This window comes from Dendronephthya gigantea, unplaced genomic scaffold (assembly GCF_004324835.1).
Source record: "Dendronephthya gigantea isolate DGI-Jeju-01 unplaced genomic scaffold, DenGig_1.0 000249F, whole genome shotgun sequence".
In the NCBI taxonomy this organism is placed as follows: Eukaryota; Metazoa; Cnidaria; class Anthozoa; order Malacalcyonacea; family Nephtheidae; genus Dendronephthya; species Dendronephthya gigantea.
In genome coordinates this window covers 197,930-211,067 of record NW_021163259.1, presented here as the reverse complement: position 1 = coordinate 211,067, position 13,138 = coordinate 197,930, and the positions used below count along the sequence as shown (strand labels likewise).

Below are 13,138 nucleotides of genomic sequence, written 5' to 3'. Positions count from 1 at the left end.
AGAGGTTTCTCATTATTGATGAAATGTCAATGATTGGACATCAGATGCTTTCATGGCTTGACAACAGACTACGTGCAGGTACAGGAAAAGAGGATATCCCATTTGGTGGGATGTCGATTATCCTAATGGGGGATTTCGGCCAGTTACCTCCTGTAGGCGATAAAACCAATGTACATTGCAGGTAATGGATCTGTAATCAGTGACCATGGTCACAGTATGTATTTAACATTTGATTATGTAGTCATTTTAGAGCAGGTCATGCGACAGATTGGTGAAGACCCAGAAGTAGTTGCATTCAGGGCGCTATTGATGAGAATGAGAGATGGACAAGTTACCGAGATGGACTGGAGACTATTAATACAGCACTCCAGACCTAACGTTTCAATGGATCGATTTAGTGATGCAATCCGGCTGTACTTTGATAAAAAAAGTGTCGCTGAATATAATTATGAGAAGTTGCTAGAGATTGGACAACCCTTGGTCCAAAATTCAAGCAAGGCATTCTGGTCGAGGTGCAAGTGCGGCAACATCTGATGAAGCAGGTGGTTTGGAAGCTGTCCTCTTTTTGTCAACCAAAGCAGAAGTGATGCTGACATGTAACCTTTGGGCAGAAGTCGGTCTTTGCAATGGCTCTTTTGGAACTGTTGAGCAATTTTGGTTTGCAGAGAATATGGGTCCACCAAATCTACCGATTGCAGTACTGGTTCATTTTCCAGCATATTCTGGCCCTGCATTTCTACAAGAATGTTCAAAGTGTATACCTGTGCCTCCAAGACTGTTTGAGTGGATGGCGGATGGAAAGTATTTGTCAAGACAACAATTGCCCTTGCGGCTGAGGTATGCAATGACGATACACAAGTCCCAAGGACAGACACTAACCAAGGCTGTTGTTGATTTAGGTAAAGGGGAGAGAGTTGCTGGCTGCACATTTGTGGCAGCATCTAGGGTAAGATCAATTAATGATATTGTGTTTGAACCTATGACATTTGATCGTCTGAAAGTCATTGGTAGGAATAAAAATTTGAAGAAGCGACAAGAAGCGGAACGACGACTTCGTGTGCTTGCAGAAAAGACTGAGCAGAGGCATAAGCATTGAATATATGCATATAAAGATATGGATTGTATTGTAAGTTGTTATATCCTTTTGTTTAATGATACTGGGCACCAATGTGCTTTCGAGGAAATCATAGTCGCCTGCTACTAGACACAATTTTAGAAGTGAAGTTTGTATGTCTTATTACAACTTTGCCTCTATAATTTTGTTTTTGAGGATGGCAATGTACTGTACATGTGTCATATTGCCTGTTACTAGACATGATATCAGGTATTATGCTTTTGAGGGTGGCTGTTGACATGTACACTATATCAATCAGGTAAGTTACCTATTTACAATAACAATCAATGAAATGAAAACCACAATACCATCGCGCGGGGATATTTCGTGATTTGCCTGGTAACAATAATAAAGTACACGCAAAATTCACGTATAACATAAATTTCAAAAAGAGCGCGAAAATATCCTGCCGATATCCTGCTGTTTTTGGACTGCGGTAAGTCTTTTTCAAAATAAAAAACTTTATAAAATATTAAACATTTCAAAATTCGCTCGAATAAATTATAATATACTATTCCACAGTCGACAATTTGATTTACCAATTTACGCACAGATATTTTAGGGAGAAACTTCTGTATCCTTTTTATTGCATTTTAAAATTGGCATGTTTTTCCAACGCCGACGCGTATTGTCTTTTGTGTTTAACTTTTCTCAATAAACTAATGAAACTATTGTATTTCTTATATATTTTACAGCTACAAAAGTCATAAATATTATTTAAAAAAATGTAAGTTTGCTATTTTAATACATTTCTTTTCTCAAAAATAACATTTCAGTAGCTATATTGAAGGAATTTTAAGCTTGCCTCGAGTATACAATGTATTTTAACCGTATAGTGCTTTTGAAATAGTATTAAAATATGTTTACTCAATATATTTTTATGTTGATGGCATATAAGATCATCTACAAGGAGAGAAAAAAGTAAGATTCAACCTCTTTTCTACCAGTTTACAAACCACTTTTCTCATGGTTGTAGTGTAATGGTAAACGTTTTTACTATTACTGATTTTTCTATGTATTTTAGTGGAAAATGAAGAAGAAGTACTTGGTATGTTTACAGATAGGCACTTGGCCATATATAAGAAATACATAATTTGTGGTAACCTTTTCTTTTCGCACATGACAAACATGCCATATATATGAAACATAGATTCATTCTCAAAGACATAAATCAATTTAGTGTGGCCTTTATAATACTCTGGCCATATTTACACACATACTGTAGTATAAATTTAGCAAAGTACTAAATATTGATTAAAGATTTTGCCTCTTGCATTTTAGAAATTGAAGTTGATGCAGAGGGTGATGAAGGTAAATAAAAAATATTCAAAGTATTAATCTAATTCATTTGTCGCACTGTTTTCATTTTTTCTCACAACAATAAAGTGTATAATACATTTTATACACAAATTTCCCTTCACCATAGATCTAAGAGAAGCAGAGCAACCTGCCGTGGCAGTGGATGGGCCAGGTGAGCAATCCTGTAGCTCCCCGTGCACAACTAAAATACTCTCATTTTATCACAGTAAATCCTGTGCCACCACAATTATATCAACAATGCACAAGTTTACAATATTATTATTGACTTAGCCATATATAAAGAAATATATATACATAATTTGTGGTATATAACCTCACATTTTTGTTATCCGTTACAGATTTTCCAATGAGCTAAAAGACCACAACCCAGCTCAACCCAATTGCCTTCCTTCTATAATTTTACGTACAACCCCCCCCCCCCATTTTGTAAAAATGTTGTCCTTGTGGTGGATGCATGAAAATCACATCTATGTATTTTGTTCATTATTGAAAATCACATCTATGTATTTGTGTATTATTGTTTCATTTCAGAAGATCATCCACTCCCTGCACCACAAGGGAGAGGCTTGCCCCCAGGTATTATTGTATCATTTAATTTTACTGAAATGTAATGTATACCATTTGCTTCCAGATAGCTTCCAATTTTTAAAAACTTTTTGTTATCAATTTAATATCCTAATTTACGCGATGTGTCAACCAAGTTTGTTACGTACATTTCAGAACATCATCCGCTCCCTGCTCTTCGGGGGAAAGGCTTGCTCCCAGGTATTAATTTGTATAATTTCATTAGTGTTATTACCTATGTAAACACATAACACTCGATCAATAATGGTTACATTGCAATGATGCTCAAAATGACATCTCCTCTCTTTTAGGTTTCCGTGGACATATTGCAGGTTAATAAAGTTTTATTGACAATGGTCAGTTAATTCACGAATTTAGTTAGCCAGAAGACCAATCATTTCTTGATATTCCACCTTAGGGCGTTGCTACAAGTGTGGCGTGCGGGGCCATCGTGCTCGCGCCTGCCAATCGCGTATGTATTTAATACCTTATGGATTGCCATGTATTGTATAGTCACGTGAACAATTGCAAAGTGGTGTGATGTTGTAAGCATATAACCTTGACTCTAGGGCTAAACATACCAAGCCCGGTGTGACAGAAAGAATTCAGAAGGTCTAATCAAATATTTAAACATTGCTAAAGACGCCGCTGGCCATCACAATGTATGAAAATAATATACACGGCTAAAAACTCATCAGGTTGTTGCATCAACATCGAACAATGTTGTGCTGCCCATATTGTTCAGAGTTGTTATCAACTTGGAACAATATTGTTACACCCGATTCAGTTCCAACAATATTGTTCCAAGTTGATAACAACTCTGAACAATGTGGGCAGCACAACATTGTTCGATGCTGTTCATATCAATGTTGCATCAACCTGATCGTTTTTAGGCGTGTATATAATGACTTTTTTTTTCTTATAGTGACTTTTTTTTCTTATAGGGGCTGTTTGTTGGTTGTGTGGCCAGCGGGGCCACACAAGGGTTGTGTGCCCCCAGCGGCAGACTGGGCGCACAACACAAAAACGAGGGCAGCAAAAGCCCTCAATGCAATTTACAAACTGCACGTTTGAGAAGTTTAGTGCTTAAACTTCTCAAACGTGCAGACTAGGCTACGTTGACATATAATCTCTATACCATCATTGATTTTTAACGTTAAACATCACGCATTCTATACACAAGCAAAATTGACATTACGGGTTAAAAGGCGATTCAATCAAACAATTAATGAGATATCAGCATGTGAAAAATGAGCCAATAATGTTTTCAATCTTAATATCGTTCTCAACAATTCGACTACCCGATGAGAAATCACTGTATGTCAACGTAGCCAAATATTGCGAGTTTGTTATTTTAACTGTTATGTAAATATTAAATTTGTTCTGTTTTAAAATGTTTTATTTTTATTGTAAATACTTTATTTTGTTAAATATAATATGATTTTCACACTGTTTCGGAAATGATGTTGTTGCATTAAGGTCCGGCGAGAGGTCACTGCATGCAATGTATTTCTAGTTGTATAGTTATGTCGTCGCCTTGCGGGTTTGGATTTTCATCCTCGCCAGAACCGGCGTCGCCGTCCACTATTGAAACTCTTCGAGAGAGAGAAATAGAAGGCAGTTCGCCTATCGGTATTGGATTCAGCAGTAACCATGAGAACACGAGGAGTCCGCAAAGTGGTAAGAGATCACAAATAAGCAATCTGTATACTTGAATATAGTACATGAACTATAGTCTATATCTACACAATTTTTATGATGATATTTAGTGACGAGCTCTCCTGGGGATTGAACGACTCCTGTTCACTCACAGTTATCTAGCCTGTACTCTTCGCCTGTTGGAATTGGATTTAGCAGCAGTGACAACGAAAACACACTAAGTCCGCTAAACGGTATGATATGTTACATTTCTACGTGTCTAAATAGATTGAGATTAGAAATATATATTCACCTGTATTTGGACAAGCGTTTTAATAATTTATTTTGTTCTCCATTTTCTGCTAGTCGCCAACACTCCTCGTATTTTTATGACTTCTCCACTGTCTCCTACTCAACACTCGAAGGAAACTCATCGCCTGCTAGCCCATCACCAGACAACAGCCCTTCTAAATGTAAGAAAATATTTTAAATTTTATTTTTAATTTTAACTATACCTAAAATTTCATAATAGATATAATAACTGTATTTTAGTTGAAATTATAAATAAAGTGCGGCGCAAAAAAGGGCAAGTTACGTCTCTTAGGTTTCAATAAGACTTGACGCAATGATAAGACTTGCCGTTTGTTCTTTTGTGGCGAGTTGAAATATGAAATTTGGAGTATGCGACATCGATTAGCAACTAACCAATTTTCGATAGACTCGTGACTTGTGTTTTTAGCATACCACAATAAATAAATTATTAATAAATAGCAGTAAATTATTCAATGAAATGCTACGAACACCAAACTTTGACAAGTGGTATATAATAATACAATTTGTCGACCGTCGGCCTTACATGCGCTTCCAAGTTTTAACTAGCGTCGCGCGCGTATACAAACAAGAAAACAATAAAATAATTATGAGAAACATCCTTAAACTTTCAGCTATATAGCCTGATTCGAAGCCTATAATAAATTTGCGGCATTTAATCAACAGTGTCAATGATTTTACATTTTAGCCCAATCGCCTGTTAAACGTAGGAGAATGCTCCATTGTGACACCCCGTCTACATGCGCACAAGAAAGCAGCGGACAACGAAAAACAAAGCGAAGTTTAAACTACGAGGGTGATTCTGAAGGTAAGAACCATTTTAGACTTTAGTTGTTACTTGTTCACTATTAAATTTAAAGCAATTCCGTGCTTTGGAAACAAAAATGCATGCATGCGCACCTACAGTTTTAAGGCCTATTGCTGTATTCATATTTCAGTATCTGATGACAATGAATGTTGGTTTGAACGAAAAGTAGTTTTTGTTGATGTTCTGAAAAACTGTTCGGAATACGACCGGCTCGTAAATTTGCTAAACTATCACCAAGCACACGTTGAGACATTCCTGCATGTCAAACAGAGTTACCCACATCATAACAGCAAAAAAATATTCTGCCTGCAGCAAAGAAGTAATGCTTAAAAATGTAATAATAATATACAGATTTTAAATGGGCACTGTAATTTTCACCACTAAAACCATGAAACCGCGCCTGATACCCGGCTATGTGTGAGTATACTGGACATTGCAAAGTTTTACGTAATCTTACCTACCATAAAACATGTTCAACATGTGAGCTAACCTTAAAGCTACTGTATCCCCACCCCACTAGCAAAATATGTATTTTTTCAATAAAATTTTCATTTGGCAAATAAATTTTCATTTGGCAAATAAATTTTCATTTGGCAAAATTTTCAAATTGGTATTAGACATGTCAGTTGGTGGTAATAAATATACCAAATATTGTTTTATTGCAGGAAAACCGGTTTACCAAATGTGACCACTGCACAAATTATAAAAAGCAACTAGAGGCAACAATGAATAAAGCTAAAAGAAAGGCCATTCAAGAACTTCTGGATGAACACATTGAACGTGTTATGTAAGTAAACAGAATAATGAGAGTAAAATTTCTACAAATATTATTTGTTTGTCTACTGATTATTTTGCCTGCGTTTTGGGTTTTTGTCCAGCACCTGCGTGATTATAGTGTGGTATTAGCTAACAGGGCATTCTTAACCTCTCTGTTGATAGCCAGTACATATCCTGTATAAACAATTCAATAATAATTCTTACCAGGAATGAACGAAGAAAATATCATCTTCATCGGTACAAAGCACGGCGGAGTCCTTCAAAGTACCTAACAATCATATTGGATGGTATGGATCAATCCAAAACTGATGTACCAAATCTTCGAAGAGTCTGCAAATCAACTGCAAACCTGCAAAAGTTGAGAACACATCTTGTTGGAACTATAATGCATAGTGGGTTGTGTCCCATGGGAAAATTATTCCATGGTATGTTTGACCTTTTTCAATGGAAACATGACAGCAATCTAACAATGAACATTCTCATCAAACTTCTTGCACTGCTCAATGATCGCTATGGTTTACCACCCATACTTAATCTCCAAGTGGACAACTGCTGGCGTGAAAACAAAAACAAATATGTTTTAACTTTATTATCTCTTTTGGTGGAATGGTCGGTGTTTGACAAGGTATAGTTAAAATACGAATATGAGATACCTTTAAAACAAAGCCAGACAATTTAGTCATAGCCACAAAAGGTTTACTGTAGGTGGGCCCATCTATATGTTTTTTGAAGTTTTGCCTGGTGCTGTAATGAGTGATTGATAGTTTAGTGGGTTCAAAATAACAATATCTTTATTATTGCTGTATGTGAAGCTTAGAAAATAGCTTGAGCTAATGATCAAATAAGATCATGTGTGCTTTTTTGTACTTGTACTAATAATGTACAAGTTTTTCAAAGGAGTAATTTTTCACAACAGGAATCTCAATTATGTTTCATACAGTATATATACAAGTTAAAGTAATATTGCATGTAACCTTTAATTTTTCAGATAAAGGGCAACTTTCTACCAGTTGGCCATACGCATGAAGACATTGATGCATTATTTGGCTGTTTTTCAAAGCATCTTAAATTTCTTGATGTATATACAGTAAATGGTAAGTCTTAACAGACAAGTACTTACATAAAATCATCTGACATAGTAAATCCTTGGGTGTATATATATTGCTCACATGTTAAAATGGAAAGGCATATACACTGTATATGTTCAACATGGATTTGACTGCATGTGTGACCATGCACCCTCTGTCTGATACTGTACACAAACAATTACCATACAATTAGATTTTGTTCTATTCTGCTGACATACAGTGTGACAAAATAATAGAGATAAGCTGATTACCAAAATTGATTGATTACCAAAATTGCCCTTTACAATGTAAAAAATTATTTTATATTTGAGTAATTTAAGATCATTGTTTTTAAGCATGTTTAAATTAAAAAACTATTGAATTCGGACTTATGCATGTGTTGCTTTTTGTTTGTGAATCATCAGCTTACAGTGCATACATTGATTTTTTGCACCAATAAATGAAGCAATCAGCCAACAGATAAATATTAACAAGCCATTAATTATTTTTTTCTGAATATTTTCTTTTTCTTTTTTTAGATATAAGAAAAGCATTTGAAGAATGCTGTAACAAGCCATACCCAGAATCTGACTGTTTATCATGCATTTATGATATCAAGAAGTTGTTGGATGGTCACAGTGAGGACTTACACAATCATGTCAAGCCACACTGCTTTAAATTTGTGAGAAATGAAAAAAACAAAGCCGTAATGTATTACAGAAAGTGGAGTGATGATGAATGGATGGGTCCTATTTCTTTATTAAAGGTACCAGTATTCTAAAATTTCTCCCAAAGTACCACAACTATCACAAAGTACTCAAAATTGCTTCAAGCCACTATAAGTTATTGTTTTATTTCATTTTATAAATAGTCAACTCCTATGGACATGCCAGTCCAAATACCAGCAGATTTTGCAAAGGCACCCTTACGAAAATATTCTATAGAATATTCTATTGAAATATTCTATAGAATATCCTATAGAATATTCTAAAAGATTTTGGCACTAATTCTATAGAATATTCTATAGGATATTCTATGGAACATTCAATAGAAGATTCTATAGAAGATGCTATAGAAGATGCTATAGAAGATTCTATAGAAGATCCTATAGAAGATTCTATAGAAGATGCTATAGAAGATGCTATAGAATGCTATAGGATATGCTACATACAGTAGCATATTCTACAGAACATGCAATTGCAATATTACACAATTAAGATGTGCTATTCACTCTTCTGTGCAATATTACCAATATATTATGTCTAGCCATGAGAAAACATCAATGATGAAAATGACTTCAAGAATAAAAAGATATATATTAGAAATATTGGCATATATGTATCAGTACAAGTATAAGTAGCTCAGTTCATTATTTTTCGCAGGACTTCTTTTTAGCATTTTCTTAGCATTACTTGTCACACGTACTTCAGATGCAGGACAACCATATCTTTTTGAAGTATACTCTACATTAAGGAATATCAGTGATTGAAAAATTATTTAAAAATGCAGGACTTGTCTTACCATGCTGTGAGTGATGAAATAGTATACAATATATATTTAGCTAACTGAAATAAGTTATCAGCTTACCACATATGCCATTGACTTTTTCCTTGTCAAGTTGTGGCTTGGCATCCTTCTCCTTTAATGCATTGGAGATCTTTCCTGTCATGGAGTGTGTGGACAGAACCTCCCGGCTCCACAATATACCCATAATATTGAGTACACAAAATCCTTTAAATTTATTGCCTTTTCCTTTTTAAAACCTTCTGTTGAGTCTTTGTTATTGAGACACTGGACATAAGGGCACCTACAAATATAATTATACCATTTTGACCTTTGGTTTATAGTATGATGTTTGGACATAAGCAAATCTGCAAATTTAATAGTAAATGCAAAATTAAACACTTGAGACATTATATTCACTCTTAGAATGATATATTAAAAATTAAGTATTCTATATACAATATAAAGGGTATAGAGAATATTGTTAATTGCCTGCACAAACATATAGGCTATAGCATATAACTACAAACACACTCACCACTTAATTCCAATACTTTAGCTTCACATGTTATTGTTGAAATTGTAGATGGGTCAATGGAACCTTTCAGAAATTTTCTGATGGCCTTGACACAATTTCTTTCTCACGATCCTAGTCTATAGTCATGTACCATTCACAAAATTATCCGAATCTTCTGATTCTTCTCACATAATCCAGCGCGTTTCACCAACCTTCTATACTCCTCATCGACAAATTCAAGTACTGCGTATTTCATGTTCAAATACGAAAGAAAAACTCGCTAAATTCTACCAGTATCAGTTATAAAACGTTGAACGAATGACAAAGACGCGCTCACAATTTGAAAATTATGCGTTATGCGTGTCAGTTACACAAGTCCCACATAACTTTGCGGCCTTGTTTCGGCAAAACGCCCCGCCATCTAACCTGCGAACAGGCATATTATGAAAACAGATATGTCTAAAATACTTGTGATTTGTCTTTACAAAACGAATGATTTTTGCGGAAAATTTTAACATTAAGATTTAAAAAGTATGTCGAGAGGACCTCACACAAAATACGAATATGATGCTATTCAACTTTTGTGTTTCTAGACAGATGAAAACACATTTCTCGACCAATATCAATCGTGTACTAAAATTGCTATATTTTAAATTGCCTTAATTATTACATAAAATCACATTCTGTATAACATTTTATAGATTATTGTGTACAGCATGTTCTATAGAATATATCATTCACAATAGAATATTCTATAGGATCTGTAAATTCTATAGAATATGGCAATGGAATATGCTATAGGATAAGAAGTCCTATAGAATATTCTATAGGATCTGTAAATTCTATAGAATATGGCAATGGAATATTCTATAGGATAAGAAGTCCTATAGAACATTCTATAGGATCTGTAAATTCTATAGAATATGGCAATGGAATATTCTATAGGATAAGAAGTCCTATAGAACATTCTATAGGATCTGTAAATTCTATAGAATATGGCAATGGAATATTCTATAGGATAAGAAGTCCTATAGAATATTCTATAGGATTTAGAATATGCTATAGCATATTCTATAGGATTCTATAGAACATTTTCGTAAGGGCAGACTTACCTAAGCTTGCAGTTGACATGTAAAAATGGTTTTCTGTAATGCCCTCAACAGCACAAGGATGGTGGGAATCATTTTTGCAGACAACAGGCAACAATGATGCTACAATTATAATACGTCTCCAATATTTTCACTGAAAAATCATGTTAGAAGACCAAATGCTGAACGTGTTGAGACAGCTGAAATACCAGCACAGCTATCTGCTTTGAGAGAGAAGGAGCTAGACAAAGAAGAAGAGGTAAACAAAAATATTTTAATGGGATTGGATTGATATATTTGTGAAGCATTAACTAATAAGCTTTTATAACAACATAAAAAGTTTTAGCACTGAAATGGCAACTCCTATAGTATGAGCATGCTGATCAATGGAACCCTAATCTTATGCAGTTGGCATAGCAAATATACAAATTATTCTATATTTTACATTTATTTTCCTAGATATATACTGGCTCATATCAAGCTCCAGCTTCCCGGGGCATAAATATGGATGATAATTACTTGGCTGCTTTGAAACCTGATGTGTTTGTGGCAGTAAATATATCTAACTACAAAAAAAGGCCAATCATTGGGAAAGTATCGGAGGTTGGAAATGATGAATTTTGTTTACAATACTGGAAGGGAAATTATAGCACTGCTTGGGAACCCCACATTGTGAATAGTAAAGATGGGCCAACACCATGGGTGGATACCATTCCCAAAGCGGCTATTATAATATGTGCGTTCGAACTTGATGACAAAAATCATTTGCTGGAAAACACCAGAAAATTTATTAAAAAATGGTACAGAGATCACAAAAAAAAAGCCTAACCATTAGAGGGAAAAGGAACTATACTGTGCCCCAATATTTTTTATATGAGAACCTTATGAAGTACCAAAATGTATTTGTGAGAAACATTTGTATATTTAACCATTCTCAATACCAAATTTACACTAAAACAATTAGTCGCCACAGCTCATATCTACTTTGCCTTCTGCTCAGTGGATATGGGCTTGTAAACACCTTGCCTTCAGGCTTCAACAACTAATAGACCTATATGGATTTAATACGATGTCAATTATTTCTGTATGAACACAAAGAGCAGCATTCTCTGAGAGAATTGCAATATGTGTTATTATAATTCTTGCAGGAAATTCTGGTATTTGTGAAGCATTTGATGTCCTAATGCATAAGGAGTATTGTTACTGTGTATCAATGAGCATTAGAAATTGCCATGACTCGATTTATAACCTAAACAAAATATAGTGTTGCAACACTTGCGTATACAGTATTTACTCGGTTTATTTATTGTCATCAACACGCTTTTTTGGGCCGCCCTATGATCTTATAAATCAATAAATGTTATTTTATATGCAGAAGACTCGTGCTCACTTACCGGTATTTGATGCATATGGCTGTACTTATTCACCTATCAGATCTTGTTAATTTCAGTATAGGACAACCTTCTAAGCTTCGAGTTGGCGAAACCAAAGAAACATTCAGTAATATTTAAAAAAACCCTTTATTTGTAAAACCTTGTTTGCCTTCTTCGCCATACATGTTTTTAAAATACACAAAACACAATTCAAACACGTATTTATTTTGTGGCCTGGATCTCTGAATATATTAGATCTGATCTAAATATATTAGATCTGATGAACTGATGTTGATATATTTAGTTGCAATTTTTACTATAAATTTGTTTCAATCCGATCCTGTCTGTTGTGTGTTTATCATGTAATATCAGTGTGTTGTAGTTTAGGTAAGCAGGGATTTTATTCTTTATGTGCGTGGACTGTGGAGCAAAAGAGCAAGTGGTGTACTGAATGCATATGTGATGTAAGTTTTAATACATTGTGCACTACTGAATTTTTCAAATATTATACAATAAATATATAACAATTTACTATAGCACTGCTTTGTGGAAACACACTTCTGCAAATTGTTGAGGTTTTTTAGGTAGTCTTTTTTTTAATAATTATTCCAATATAAAATAGTTGTTTAAGATTTGTTGACTCTCCTATTACTAATCAATTTCCTATTACTATATGATTCCATTTGGAACAAGATGTAAATGCCTGAAATTTAGGGTTCCTTTTTGTATTAATCATGTTGCCTTTTTTTTATAATTATTTACTTTGTTGCAAACAATAGGTGTCCAAAATTCGGAGTCCACTTTGGCAACCATTCTGCCATTTTGTTATAAATGTCCCATTGCATTAGCAAAATGGGTGTCTGAAATTCGGAATCCATTTTTGTCATCATTTTGCCATTTTTTCATAATTATTTACTTTATTGCAAACAAAATGGGTGTCCGAAATTCGGAGTCCATTTTGATAATCATTCGGCCATTTTGTTATAAATGTCCCATTGCATTAGCAAATTGGGTGTTTGAAATTCGGAGTCCATTTTTG

At 34.4% G+C, this 13,138-nt stretch overlaps 2 protein-coding genes across 2 annotated transcripts; both read left to right on the top strand.

Moving 5' to 3' along the window:
* The first annotated feature begins 489 nt into the window (after positions 1–489).
* On the top strand, positions 490–5,774 carry LOC114540720. Its single transcript, XM_028560847.1, has 13 exons — positions 490–1,841; positions 2,013–2,035; positions 2,139–2,162; positions 2,396–2,425; positions 2,541–2,585; positions 2,966–3,010; positions 3,155–3,199; positions 3,310–3,330; positions 3,417–3,470; positions 3,943–4,678; positions 4,768–4,890; positions 5,003–5,109; positions 5,655–5,774. Coding segments are annotated over exons 2-10 (411 nt in total). The 5' UTR covers positions 490–1,841; positions 2,013–2,034; the 3' UTR covers positions 4,089–4,678; positions 4,768–4,890; positions 5,003–5,109; positions 5,655–5,774.
* Positions 4,525–12,841, top strand: LOC114540736. The gene is made up of 10 exons (XM_028560864.1): positions 4,525–4,678; positions 5,655–5,774; positions 5,905–5,987; positions 6,440–6,561; positions 6,759–7,176; positions 7,540–7,645; positions 8,158–8,384; positions 8,490–8,536; positions 10,740–10,985; positions 11,186–12,841. The coding sequence occupies exons 1-9, from the start codon at positions 4,525–4,527 to the stop codon at positions 10,771–10,773; spliced, it is 1,311 nt and encodes a 436-aa protein (XP_028416665.1). The 3' UTR covers positions 10,774–10,985; positions 11,186–12,841.
* Positions 12,842–13,138: the final 297 nt, after the last annotated feature.